General features: G+C 54.7%; 1 protein-coding gene across 13 annotated transcripts in view; it reads right to left on the reverse strand.

Annotated features, from left to right (window-relative positions):
• Nucleotides 1-15,043, reverse strand: part of SLC66A2 (solute carrier family 66 member 2) — a 52,467-nt gene that overhangs the window by 17,086 nt on the left and 20,338 nt on the right. For 10 of the 13 annotated variants that reach the window (XM_054460423.2, XM_054460417.2, XM_063653883.1 and 7 more), the window contains one exon: nt 4,709-4,925. The exons of the other annotated variants lie outside the window; for them this stretch is intronic. In XM_054460423.2, the coding sequence (XP_054316398.1) occupies nt 4,709-4,925 (217 nt within the window). The remainder of the gene's footprint in view (nt 1-4,708; nt 4,926-15,043) is intronic. 13 annotated transcript variants of the gene reach the window in all.

Raw genomic sequence — 15,043 nt, forward strand, 5'->3', positions numbered from 1 at the left:
CCGGGCACCTCCCACAGATCTCCAGGTCGCAGGCTCGGCACCCGGGCACCTCCCACAGATCTCCAGGTCACAGGCCCGGCACCCAGGCACCTCCCACAGATCTCCAGGTCGCAGGCCCGGCACCCGGGCACCTCCCACAGATCTCCAGGTCGCAGGCCCGGCACCCAGGCACCTCCCACAGATCTCCAGGTCGCAAGCTCGGCACCCAGGCACCTCCCACAGATCTCCAGGTCGCAGGCCCGGCACCCAGGCACCTCCCACAGATCTCCAGGTCGCAGGCCCGGCACCCGGGCACCTCCCACAGATCTCCAGGTCGCAGGCCCGGCACCCGGGCACCTCCCACAGATCTCCAGGTCGCAGGCTCGGCACCCGGGCACCTCCCACAGATCTCCAGGTCGCAGGCTCGGCACCCGGGCACCTCCCACAGATCTCCAGGTCGCAGGCCCGGCACCCGGGCACCTCCCACAGATCTCCAGGTCGCAGGCCCGGCACCCAGGCACCTCCCACAGATCTCCAGGTCGCAAGCTCGGCACCCGGGCACCTCCCACAGATCTCCAGGTCGCAGGCCCGGCACCCGGGCACCTCCCACAGATCTCCAGGTCGCAAGCTCGGCACCCGGGCACCTCCCACAGATCTCCAGGTCGCAAGCTCGGCACCCGGGCACTGCCCACAGGATCTCCAGGTCGCAAGCCCGGCACCCGGGCACCTCCCACAGATCTCCAGGTCGCAAGCTCGGCACCCGGGCACTGCCCACAGGATCTCCAGGTCGCAAGCTCGGCACCCGGGCACCTCCCACAGATCTCCAGGTCGCAAGCTCGGCACCCGGGCACTGCCCACAGGATCTCCAGGTCGCAAGCTCGGCACCCAGGCACTGCCCACAGATCTCCAGGTCGCAAGCTCGGCACCCAGGCACCTCCCACAGATCTCCAGGTCGCAAGCTCGGCACCCGGGCACCTCCCACAGATCTCCAGGTCGCAAGCCCGGCACCCGGGCACCTCCCACAGATCTCCAGGTCGCAAGCCCGGCACCCGGGCACCTCCCACAGATCTCCAGGTCGCAAGCCCGGCACCCGGGCACCTCCCACAGATCTCCAGGTCGCAAGCCCGGCACCCGGGCACCTCCCACAGATCTCCAGGTCGCAGGCCCGGCACCCGGGCACCTCCCACAGATCTCCAGGTCGCAGGCCCGGCACCCGGGCACCTCCCACAGATCTCCAGGTCGCAGGCCCGGCACCCGGGCACCTCCCACAGATCTCCAGGTCGCAAGCCCGGCACCCGGGCACCTCCCACAGATCTCCAGGTCGCAAGCCCGGCACCCAGGCACCTCCCACAGATCTCCAGGTCGCAAGCCCGGCACCCAGGCACCTCCCACAGATCTCCAGGTCGCAAGCCCGGCACCCGGGCACCTCCCACAGATCTCCAGGTCGCAAGCTCGGCACCCGGGCACCTCCCACAGATCTCCAGGTCACAGGCCCGGCACCCAGGCACCTCCCACAGATCTCCAGGTCGCAGGCCCGGCACCCGGGCACCTCCCACAGATCTCCAGGTCGCAAGCTCGGCACCCAGGCACCTCCCACAGATCTCCAGGTCGCAGGCCCGGCACCCAGGCACCTCCCACAGATCTCCAGGTCGCAGGCCCGGCACCCGGGCACCTCCCACAGATCTCCAGGTCGCAAGCTCGGCACCCGGGCACCTCCCACAGATCTCCAGGTCGCAGGCCCGGCACCCGGGCACCTCCCACAGATCTCCAGGTCGCAGGCTCGGCACCCGGGCACCTCCCACAGATCTCCAGGTCGCAGGCCCGGCACCCGGGCACCTCCCACAGATCTCCAGGTCGCAGGCCCGGCACCCAGGCACCTCCCACAGATCTCCAGGTCGCAAGCTCGGCACCCGGGCACCTCCCACAGATCTCCAGGTCGCAGGCCCGGCACCCGGGCACCTCCCACAGATCTCCAGGTCGCAAGCTCGGCACCCGGGCACCTCCCACAGATCTCCAGGTCGCAAGCTCGGCACCCGGGCACTGCCCACAGGATCTCCAGGTCGCAAGCCCGGCACCCGGGCACCTCCCACAGATCTCCAGGTCGCAAGCTCGGCACCCGGGCACCTCCCACAGATCTCCAGGTCGCAAGCCCGGCACCCGGGCACCTCCCACAGATCTCCAGGTCGCAAGCCCGGCACCCGGGCACCTCCCACAGATCTCCAGGTCGCAAGCTCGGCACCCGGGCACTGCCCACAGGATCTCCAGGTCGCAAGCCCGGCACCCAGGCACCTCCCACAGATCTCCAGGTCGCAAGCTCGGCACCCGGGCACTGCCCACAGATCTCCAGGTCGCAAGCTCGGCACCCGGGCACTGCCCACAGATCTCCAGGTCGCAAGCTCGGCACCCGGGCACCTCCCACAGATCTCCAGGTCGCAAGCCCGGCACCCAGGCACCTCCCACAGATCTCCAGGTCGCAAGCCCGGCACCCAGGCACCTCCCACAGATCTCCAGGTCGCAGGCCCGGCACCCAGGCACCTCCCACAGATCTCCAGGTCGCAAGCTCGGCACCCGGGCACTGCCCACAGGATCTCCAGCTGTGGGGTGGCTGGGGACGCCACATTCCGCCGGACGAGGCCCACATCCAGCCAGGGAGCCCACACACAACGCCTGCCCTGAGACCCACTTTCTCTCTGGGAGCATCCCTGCCTTTCGGGCCCCACACCAAAGCCCTCAGGGCTGCCACTGCCCAACCCAACAGTGAGGGAGCCTGTTCCAGCCATGGACACCCTCTCAGGCCTCCACGCACCGTCGCCTGAGAAACCCCAGCAACCCCCGTGGTCTTGATTCGCTGTAATCACACCAACCAGGGCAGCCCAATCCCCACCTGCACCCCACACCACACCCCAACTTGTACCTACCTCACACCCATGCCAGCACCCCACACCTGGACCCATGGCCCCACACCTCTACCTACAACGCACACCTAATACGCCCCACACCCACACCCATGCCCCACACCCATACCTACAACGCACATCCCTACCTACAACCCACATCTGTACCCCACACCCCAACCCGTACCTATACCTCACACCCATGCCAGCACCCCACACCTGCACTCCATACCCCACACCCCAACCCATACCTACACTTCACATCTGTACCTACGTCCCACACCCATACCTACACCATACACCCATAACTGCAACCCACACCCATACCTACAACCCACATCTGCACCCCATACCCCACACCCCAACCCGTACCTACACCCCACACCTGTGCCTACAACACACACCCCTACCTGCAACTCACATCTATAACCCTGACCTGTACCTACATCTCACCCCCTACCACCACCCCACACCTGCAACAAGCCCTCCTACCTTTACCTATCACTGGCAACTGAACCTACACCCCACACAACCCCCGGCCCTCACACCTCTGCCCACACACCAAACCTGCAAATACTCAGAGGTCTCTGGAAGCACTCAAGGGAGTGCTGTGGCCCCTGGGCACCGGTTCTCCAACACAAAAACACGCCAGCCCCTCTCTTCCAGGCTGTTTCTCACAAATAACAAATCCAAGAATAACATTCCCTCCAAATCACAGCCTCAGCATCTGTGTCGGAGACCAGACTCAAGCAAAGTGTGGGGGCCCAGGGCGTCCTCAGTGAGAAGCGGGCACCGGGGGGGGGTCCTCAGTGAGGAGTGGGCACCGGGGGGGGTCCTCAGTGAGGAGCGGGCACCGGGGGGGGGGTCCTCAGTGAGGAGCAGGCACCGGGCGGGGGGTCCTCAGTGAGGAGCAGGCACCGGGGGGTCCTCAGTGAGGAGCGGGCACCGGGGGTTCCTCAGTGAGGAGCGGGCACCGGGGGGTCCTCAGTGAGGAGCGGGCACCGGGGGGGTCCTCAGTGAGGAGCGGGCACCGGGGGGTCCTCAGTGAGGAGCGGGCACCGGGGGGGTCCTCAGTGAGGAGCGGGCACCGGGGGGGTCCTCAGTGAGGAGCAGGTCTGGGGGTCGAAGATATGAGGGACTAGAGTTTTCTGCCCCTGCCACAGCGAGCAGATCTGTTTTTATTACAATGCAGTTTCCATCCAGGACCTTGACTGAGCCCGTGGGAATCATGCTGCTCACGTTGTGCCCTACCTCTGGCGGTCATGGGGGCGTCCAGGCACGCACTGGCGCGGGGCGCCCAGGCATGGTCTGTGGTTCCGATCGTCAGCCTGCCCAGCCTTCTACCACATACCTCAGAGGCCGGAGGCCGTGCTGGGGCCAGTGGGGAAGACCGAGGACAGTGTCCAAGGCAGCCCCCAGACCACCTTCCCTGCCCCACCAGACCGCCCTGACCCTGGGCCAGGCTGGCTGCCCTGCACTCCTCCTGGCTTGGTGGGCCGAGCCTGCTCTGCCCCGTCTGGCCAGGCACTCGGACATCCCTCCCACTGGAAGGTTCCGCCTCAACGGCCCTGAAGGAGCAGCTCCCAACCCCCTGCTAGGTCGTGTGCCGGCAAGAGGGTCTCGGCTGCCCCTCAAGCGGCCCACACGAGCTCATCTGCCCCAACGCGAGGTCGAGGGGCCAAGGCCTATAAACCTGACTATTCCTTAACCGGCAGCTTCACAGGTCAACATGGGAAACACACAGCCAGACACACAGGTGTCTGATTTTTACCAAATCTGCAGCCACGTGGTGCCTCTGGAGCAGTGGTGCTTCCGCGGCGGCATCCCCAGCCTACCTCATGCCCTCCGTGGACTGGTGGCGGTGGTTGCGGTAAAGCTGCGGCACGCCCAGCATGGCTTCGGTCAGCACGGCCAGGAAGCCCAGGGTCTCCACAAACAGGGCGGAGTCAATGGACAGGTAGGTGACGTAGCCCGCCACGCCCGTGAAGGCCAGGACGCACTGCACGTAGTCCGAGAAGCTGCTCCACTGCCAGAAGTGGTGGGGGTCGAAGTCTAGGGCGAGAGGGAGAAGCAGCCTCAGCACAGCTTAGGGTCCAGGTGAGGAGTCAAGCTCAGTGACGAGAGACGGGAACCGAGCAAGGGATCAGGGTCAGAGGAGGAGAGACGGAACCGAGGGAGTCAAGCTCAGAGCAGAGATGGGAACTAACAGGTCAGGGTCAGTGACGAGAGACGGGAACCGAGCAAGGGATCATCAGGGTCAGAGGAGGAGAGACGGAACCGAGGGAGAGTCAAGCTCAGTGGGGAGAGACGAACCCCAGCGAGAGGTCAGAGTCAGAGGAGGAGCTACATGTTCTTGATCACGCCCCCCTGAAAGAGCCTTGGTACAAATATTAACTCAACGTAAAAGACGCTGACATCAGGCCAGGTGCAGTGGGCACCTATAGTCCCCGCTCTTCAGGGGCCGAGGAGGGAGGATCGATTGAGCCCAGGAGTTGAGGCCAGCTTAGGCAACACAGAGACACTTGTCTCTTTGAAAAAAAAAAAAAAAAAAGCTAAAATCCTTCCAATTAATCTTAATCTCTGAGAAGCCGTACAGTGCAGGGAGTGCCCTGCACTGGAATCTGATGCCTGGGTTAGGGGCGCAGCCCGCCTTGGGTTAACCACAGTCTCCTGTTCCTCAGATGTTACCAGGAAGACACAGGAACCACTCCTAGGACACTCTGGGGATTCAACGAGTTGATCTTGAGTTCTACAACACGCCTCGGCCACGGTGAGGCTCAGTAAATCCGTACCATATCCCTCCTACATGATGTCATTTGCTAGATGATGTATTCCATAGAAACCACACTCATAAGCACTCTCAGACATTAATTAGCAAATTAAAGGAGGCAGGTGGACATGTGCAGTCCAGGGGACACAGCGGCAGGGAAAAGTGAACGAAACAAACCTGCCAAGAAGCCTGCAAGGCCCGCACCTGACCTGTCCTTACAGCAGCAGGGGTGGGGTGATGGGAGGCGGTGAGGTTGAGGGGGTTGGGGGTGCTGAGGGGTGAGGATAGAGGGATTGGGGAGGTTAGGGTGTGGTGAGGTTAGGGGGCTTGCAGGCATCAGAGGGCAGAGAGGCCAGGGGTGTCGGGGGCTGGCTGCCTGTGGGGCTGGCAGTGCAGTGAGGGCAGGGGTGGCCAGACTGTGCACCTTCTCCCCATCCCCTTGGACCCTAGATCTGCGCCCCACTTCCTGCTCTACCCTCTCTCACTCTGAGTGAGACGCTGCTCAGCATCCGAGCTGGAAAGGGGCCGCACAGGAAGCAAGGCCAGAGGAAAGATGGACATGGTATGCGGCACCTCCCAGAACACAGCAGGGCGTGGGCTCATGTGTATTTCATGAAGAAGCCCAGCTGCAGTGAGGGGGGCTGAGCAGGATGGGCTGTGGACAGTGGGGCTGTGGACAGTGCGAGGGTGGATGGGGGGGGCTGTGGACGGGCGGGTGGTGGACGGGCAGGCCGTGGACGGGCAGGCAGGGGGCTGTGGACGGGCGGGTGGTGGACGGGCGGGTGGTGGACGGGCAGGCCGTGGACGGGCAGGCAGGGGGCTGTGGACGGGCGGGTGGTGGACAGGCGGGTGGTGGACGGGCGGGTGGTGGACGGGCGGGTGGTGGACGGGCAGGCCGTGGACGGGCAGGCAGGGGGCCGTGGACGGGCGGGTGGTGGACAGGTGGGTTGTGGATGGGTGGGTGGTGGATGGGCAGGTGGACGGACAGGCGGGGGGCCGTGAATGCGCAGGTGGTGGACAGGTGGGCTACGGACAGGTGGGTGGTGGATGGGTGGGTGGTGGACGGGCAGGCCGTGGACGGGCAGGCAGGGGGGCTGTGGACGGGTGGGTCATGGATGGGCAGGCTGTGGATGGGTGAGCTGTGGACACAGGACGCCAGGTAAGGGTTTAAGGGACTTGGGAAAACCAGGTCTAAGGTCCATCTCTGGGAGACCTATTTTAGTTTCCCCAGGAAGGAGTCAATTGGCAAATGACTAACAGAAAATCCTCACTAAACAGTTTCTGAGAAAAGAATGAACCTGGACGCTTACCTTATACCATATACGAAATTTAACTCAAAACGGATCAAAAACCTAAAAATAAGACCTGAAACTAAAACTCTCAGAAGAAAACATGAGGAAACACTTCAAGACACTGGATTTGTCAATGAATTTTTAGCTGTAAAACCAAAAGCACAGGCAACAAAAGAAGAATAAAAGATAAACTGGACATCAAAATCTAAAACATGGCCAGGCGCAGTGGCTCACACCTGTCATCCCAGCACCTTGGGAGGTTGAGGTGGGAGAATCACTTGAGTCCAGGAGGTCTCGAACATAATGAGATTCCATCTTTACCAAAAAAAAATAAAAAATTAGCAGGGTGTGGTGGTGCACACCTGTGAACCCAGCTACTTGGGAGGCTGAAGCAGGAGGATCCCTTGAGCCCAGGAGTTCAAGGCTGTAGTGAGCCATGGCTATGCCACTGCACTCCAGCCTGGGTGACAGAGTGGGACCTGGTCTCAAAAAAAAAAAAAAAGGCACTGGCGAGCTTAACCGCACACCCCAAACACCCTCAATTCGTGCATTTACCACTCACGGGCCAGCGGAGGGGCTCCTGAGGGCGGCAGAGGGACAGCAGGGTGAGAGGCACGAGGCGAGGCAGCTGAGATGCGCGGGTGCAAATGGGGGCAGATTTCCAAACAGAACGTGGCCTGGTGCACAGTGGAGCATTACTCAGCCACAAAAAGGAAGAAAGGGCAGATTCACGCAACAACACAGATGGACCCTGAAACAGGACACCAAGTGACAGAAGCCAGACACAGGAACCATACGCTAATGAGTCTGTTCCCATGAAGTGTCCAGCACAGGCGAGTGCACAGACAGCAGACGAGCGGCTGTCGGGGCTGGGGGAAGAAGGAACTTGGGAAAAAGAAGGAAACTGGTTCAAAGGGGTTTCTTTGGGGGTGATGAAAGGCTCCCTAATGAGACCATGGTGATGGCTGCACAACTGTAAATATACTAAAAACCACCGAATTGTGCACTTTTAAATGGTGATAAAATTGTGAATTTTATGTTATGTAAAGTATATCTCTAATTTTAATGCATAACAAAATAAAAAATTTTAATGTATGTGACTTGTCTTATACCAAAAGATGCAGGTGTAAGTATCTACTTATTTTATTAATAAGCATCTACTTATTAGTAAATACTTATTCAGCATTTTCTGATGCTGAAGTTGAAAATAGTTCCTTCAACTCCAAGTTTGGGAATTAAGGTGCTGTCATTTGTAACCAGAACAATTTGAAATAAATTTAGCAGCCATCTACCATTAGCTGTCAGCTCACATGTGCTGGGGAATTGGAGCAGGTGGCGGGGAGGAGCTGGGTAAGGAAAACACTGGCTGAGGCTGACTTGGGGTGGCTCAGACAGCGGGAAATGAGATCTCAAGTTCAGTCAGGAAAAGTCGGAGGACACGGGGGACACCTGGTGGACATGGTGACTCCTGATCTGTCAGGTGGAAAACAACGTTTTCTACACTTCTGAGAGATTCCTGTGTCAGAAGATTTTCATAGTTTTTTAAATCAGCAAATAAAGAAGAGAGAGGCGCCTGGCAGTCCTCCCAGAAGAGCTGGCCCTATTCCGAGGGACCTGGGAGGGGAGGGCACCCCCCTTTCCAAAGCAGCCAGGCCCCCGCACTGCTGAGCCCGACAGAAATCCAAGAGGGCAGGTGGCTGTGGGAGAGGAGGGGCTCTGAGAACAAGAAGGAAAGGGCAAGAACGCAATTAGGATTCACACCCATGGTCACGCAAGGTGCTGACAGAACAGCTGACAGTCGGCAGTGCAGACTCACACCGTGACTTCCTGAGATGTGTTTCTAGATAGCGACACCAAAGATAAGGCTTGAAAATGAGGCATTTAATGCTGAACGAATGTTTCCAGGCTTGGGGGGCTCACCAGAGGCCCGCCCTGGCATGCACTGAGCTCTTGGGACCCTCAGCTGCCTGCAGAGAACAGCTGATCCTCAGAATCTTCCGTCGCATGGGCACGGCTGCCCTCAACTCACAGATCTCTTCCAGCAGCCCCCATGGGGAGCCTTATGGGAACAGACCAGCTCCAGTCCAACTGCTCCTGGATTAAAAAGCAATTTTACCACATGGGGAATGTGCACCAGGAGACTGTCTCCTAATGGGCAAGGAAGATCCAATTTCGCGTCAGATCGTGTTTTCATGTCTACAGGAGCACATGAGAGAGCCTGGTGTAAGAGGATCTAATGGCCAACGTGTCCAAGGCATTGGAGCAAGAGCAACTCCACCGTCAATAGGGGCTGGGTAAGATGAGGCTGAGGCCCGCTGGGCTGTGTTCCCAGACGGTCAGGCATTCTTAATCGCAGGATGAGACAGGAGGTCGGCACAAGATACAGGTCATAAAGACCTTGCTGATAAAACAGGTTGCAGTAAAGAAGCCGGACAAAACCCACCAAAACCAAGATGGCCACAAGAGTGACCTCTGGTCGTCCTCACTGCTACACTTCCACCAGCACCGTGACAGTTTACAGATGCTGTGACAACATCAGGAAGTTACCCTACATGGTCTAAAAAGGGGAGGCATGAATAATCCACCCCTTGTTTAGCATATCATCAAGAAATAACCATAAAAATGGGCAACCAGCAAGCTTTGGGGCTCCTCTGCCTATGAAGTAGCCATTCTCTTATTCCTTTACTTCCCTAATAAACTTGCTTTCACTTTATGGATTCACCTCAAATTCTCTCTTATGCGAGACCCAAGAGTCCTTTCCTGGGGTCTGGGTGGGGAGCCCTTTCCAGTAATAAACGTGAGAGAGACAGAGAATGCCAGAGAGCTTCGTGTTGGGACTGGGACGGCTGGAGGGCATCACAGCACTGGTTTCGAACACTGAACGGAGAACTGCCATGCGGCATGAACCTGGGCACATCAGACCCCTGCAGGCACCCTCGGGACCCACAGATGGCACACTCCATGGGTGCTCACAGGACGTGAATGGCATCTCAGTAACGCCAAGCTCCGCCCCAGAGCCACAGGGTGCCTTTCACCGGGCCATGGAGCCTCCTGGGCCACACTGCTCAGGAACATTCTGGAGGGGAGGAAATTGCTCTTTTTTTTTTTTATGGTTCTTGTATGAATTCTAATTCAGAGACATTACATTCAGAATTATGGCACTCATAGTGATAGTTTTCAGAAGACTATAACAGCTTCTTTGCTACTTAAGAGGTACAGACGGTGCAGCTGCTTTCCTGAATGACTTGTTAAATAAGTGACTACCAGCACTCTGATTTTCCTAGTTGTAGAGTTGTAGCTCTGTTACAGGTTACTGACCGCAAGTGTTCCTAGTTGTAGCTCTGTTACAGGTTACTGACCGCAAGTGTTGGCAAAGAAACTGTTCTTTTAAGCACTTTATCGCTCCCTGGAGTGACGGCCATTCCCAGCAGCTAAACTGTATCATATCCCACTTTAACTTTGTGACTGTTTCAGTATTTTTAAAAATACAAATCGACTCTCCATGAAAAAATGAAAAAACTTCCCACTTGCTTCAAATCCCTGGTCCAGGCTCACCTGGCCTCCTGCAAGCTGCCCTTCAGGGCAGGTCCCAGCCCTACCTGCTGCATCTGCTTCTCCACCCCACTGCAGCTGAGCAGGCAGAGCCTGTCCTTGGAAACGGCCCAGCCACCTGAGAGGGGAACAAACAGGCACTGCCCAGGCCCGGAGCTGCAGGCAGGGCTCAGCAGGACCCCGGGCGGGCACACAGGGACTCATCTGGAGGGACCTGAGGGGCACAGGCTACAGTCGGGAGAGCACAGACAGGAGGCCCCCGAAGCCACCAGGGCCCACTTTTACTTTATCTTAAGGATCAGGGACACGACAGGATTTTAACAAAGACGGCCACACCACCTGCTGCAGAATGAGTATAAATGCCCTTAGCCTTCGACGCTGGCACTGGCCTCGCTGACCCCTCTAATCCTGCCACCCGTGCAGCAGGCGGCAACAGGGACAGGCAGACGACACAGCTGGGGCCAGAGGACAATGCAGAGAGACCCACACCAGAGACCCTCGGGGAGTGACAGAGCCCCCGCCCCAACCCGGGTGAGTGGGACAGGCTGAGTGGGGACTGAGCACATCCAGGGCCAGAGCAGGAGAGGGCAGCCGTGCCAGCTTCCAAAGAGGACCCTGGGAAACAAACACCCTCCCACTCGGCAAGGACAAATCAAGCAACTGCTGAGACAGGCGTCCGCGTCCCAACCCAAGGCTGCACAGACAGACAAGCGCTCACCGCCGCACTGCCCTAACAGCTGCTGAGACTCACACTCCTGCAGCCACCTCAGCCAGAGCCAGGGAGGCCCTGGGAGAGAGGAGCCAGGTGGGCCCCATCGGGCGGCCTTGCCTGCTTGCTCAGCCTCCTCTCATTTTCAGGAGCCTTTTCCCCCCTTTTCCTAATTGACATCTCTGGGCGCCTCATTTGCTCAGAGTCTGCTCAGTGGGGCACCCAACGGCGGACAGGTGAGAGAGGTGAGGGGCTGGGCTGTCACCGCAGCCAAGGGAGCCATGGCCCTCTGGCCTGAACGGCTTCTGCCCAAAATCAGGACACAAACGCAGCATCATACACAGCAGAAACAGTCCAGAAAGGCCCCAGCCCAGATGGCACTGGAATAAACAGTTTTCCCCAAGTCACTTTAAAATGAAAGTTTTGGGCTACCTACTTCTAAAAAGGACTTCAGGACAGTTCCAGGAGTTCCTCCGTGACACACCCCACGGAGAATGCTTGGCTGCTGCGTTTACTCAATGCAGCCGTTGAACAGAAACACACGAGTATTGCTCTCCCAGCCTGAAACATTCCTCATACTTCCAGCCAACAGGGTTTCAGCCAGGTCAGAAACAACAGAGGCAGTAGGCTCTTCCAGAACAGCAGTGTGAGGTTCTCCACAGACCCTCTCCAGCAACATCACTGCCAGTGGTGAACATTACAAACAGCACCCACTTAAAGTCCCTAACGTGTCTTAGGGACACACGGCAAATGGAGAAATGCTTATCCAAGAAAACCACCTAAGTGGCAGCAGGAACAGCAACTTTGTGACACTTGGGCCACGACCTGCTTACCCATCCCCATGTGACAAAAGCTCTACTCCCAGCAGGCAACCGAGAAGACAGGCTCCCTCTCCCCCAGTGCCACTGCAGCAGTGGCAGGCACCCGAGCTCTTCATCGCCTGCTCAGCTCATGTCTGCCCAGGCTCCCTTCCTCCACTCAGCCCCCACCCATGGCACAGGGGCAGAGGACACTGAGCATCCCTTGTCCCTGCCTCAGCTTGCTCACTGGGAGAGGTTCCACACAAGAAGGGGCAAACTAAGAAGACCAGAGGCAACAACTCACTTCCTGTGCAGCACTCAGAGCAGAGATGTCACCCTCAGAGATCCAGAGGTTCTGTCCTGGGGATGGTGGTATCAGGATAGAGAGCTCCGTAGCTCTCCCTAGAGGGACTCCCTACTTAGAGCAGGTACAAGTTCAAGTGTAAGGATGCTAACAAAAACAACAGAGACCTCGGCAGCCAGAAACTAAGAGGAGCTAGAAGCTCCATGATGATCTCAAAGTTTATCAAACAGAACCAGAAAGGACAACCAAGAGGAGCCCTCCTGGGAACAGAACCACCACCAAACACTGGCCTCAATGGCCATCCTGCCCAGCTGTGGGGAATACATCCCCCAGGGCATCATCAAATCAGCCGGCAGCCACCAATGAGTGGAGGCCAACAGCTGGTTTGACCACCAGAAGCTTAACAGGAAGATCAGGGTCACAGCCAGCCAGAACCACCACATCTGAGGGAGAAGAGGTCCAGAGACTGCACTAGTCCAGCCAAATCACAAAACAAACAAGCAAACAATAAGTCATCCTTCCCCCAATGGGGGAATCCGTATCCACAGCTGCTACTATAGTTTACCTAAAATGTCTAGCTTGCAACAGTAAAACAAAATGAGTTATACAAAGAAACAGAAAAGTGTGGTTCACACAGGAAAGAAATAATAAGCAGGACACAAACTGCTTTTGAAGAGGCACAGGTGTTGGACTCAGTAGAAAAAGACTTTAAAATAGCTATTATAAATATGTTCAAATAACTAAAGGGATCCATGCATAAAGAAATAAAAGAAAATATGATGACAACAACTGATCACATACAGATTATCAATAAAGAGACAAAAATTCTAAAAAAAGAACCAAGTGGAAATTCTGGCATTGCAAAGCACAACTAAAATTTTAAAACTCACTATAAGGGCTCAACAATAGATTGAGCTGGCAGAAGAATCAGTGAATTCAAAGAAAGATCAATAAAGACTATGCAACCTAAAGAACAAACAGAAAATAGAATTAAGAAAAAAGAACACAGTCTCAAAGAAAGGTGGGATGACAGGAAAGGGCACCTTCACATGCAGAATGGGTTAGATCGAGGAGAGGAGAGAGGGGAGCAGAAAAAAACACTCAAGGAAATAATGACTTTTGAAAACTTCCCAAATATGATGAAAATATTAATCCACATACCCAAGAAGCTCAACAAATTGCAAGCCTGATAAAGAGATCCACACTCTGACACATCACAGTCTAAATGATGAATGCCAAAAAACAAAGACAAAATCTTGAAAGTAGCAAGAGAAAAATAATTTATCACTTACAAGGAAACCCCAATAAGATTAACAGCTGACTTCTCATCAGAAACAATGGAGTCCAGAGGGCAGTGGAATAACATATTCAAAGCACTGAAAAGAAAAAAAAATCATCAACCATGATTCTTATATCTAGTAAAACTTTTTTTAAAAAATAAGGGGAAAATAAAGATTCCCAGATAAACAAGAACTGAGAAAATCTGTTGCTAAGTAGGCACACCTTACAGAAAACAAGTTTTTCATGCTGAAAACAAGTAACATCAGATGCAATTCAAATCCACATAAAAAAAGAGTACAGGTAAAGACAATGATGTAAGTTATTATAAAAGATGATACCAGTCACATGTCTTCTCCTTTCCTCTCTTAGTTGACTTAAAAAGTAACTGCATGAAACAATATGCATGGTATTGTTTGGGGACCTTTAACGCAAAGAAATGTAATATATTTGACAATAATATTAATAGCACAAATGAGATGGATGGGATCAAAACTGTATTAGAGAAAGAAAATGACTGTAGATGGTAACTCAGTCTCAGAAAGAAATGAAAGGAACCACAAATGGTAAATAAGGTTAATATAATAACTCCATAATATATGTTTGTTCTCCTTTCTTTTCTCAAGTTCTTGAATGACATAAAATGTATATAAAGGAGCAATCAGAAAGATATATTGCTAGGTTGTAATAGATGTAGACATAATATGTATAATAATCATACCATTTAAAAAGGGAGGAGGAAATCGAACCATGTAGGTGTAAGGTTCCTGTCACTGGAATTAAGTTAGTATAAATTTGAAGTAGATTCTGATAAGATGCATATTGTAAGCCTTCAAGTAACTACTAAGAAAATAATTCAGAAAACATTATTTAAAGAAATAAAATGTTACATTAGAAAATATTTACTTAATACAAAAGAAAGCTGCAAAGGAGCAACAGCTAAGGGGAAAAGGCAGGGGATATACAGAAAACAAAAAGTAAAGTAGCAGATGTAAATCTGAACATATTATAACATTAAGTGTGAATGAAATAATCAAATCAAAGGGCAGAATTGCCAGAATGGATTTTTTAAAAAGATCCATTGTATGTATACAGAAGACTCATTTTAAATTCAAAGATATAAAAAAGTTAAAAGTAAAACAATGGAAAGAATATATCAAATGGCAACCACAGGAGACGTGCATGTGGTGACACTAACATCAGAAGAAACAGACGTCAAAACAGAAAATGTGCATATACATCCCTAACAAACAACAGTGCCCCAAAATACATCAAGCAAAAACTGACAGAAGTGAAAAGAGAAAAATATAATTCAAAAATAGTTACAGACTTCCACACCCACATTTAGTAATGGACGTAACAACTACACAGAAGAACAATAAAGAAATCGTAGACTTGACCTAACAGACAACCCTCCACCTTCACCCAACCACAGCAAAATGCACACTGAATATTCTCCAGGACA

This window comes from Pongo pygmaeus, chromosome 17, assembly GCF_028885625.2.
Source record: "Pongo pygmaeus isolate AG05252 chromosome 17, NHGRI_mPonPyg2-v2.0_pri, whole genome shotgun sequence".
NCBI classification, from domain to species: domain Eukaryota; kingdom Metazoa; phylum Chordata; class Mammalia; order Primates; family Hominidae; genus Pongo; species Pongo pygmaeus.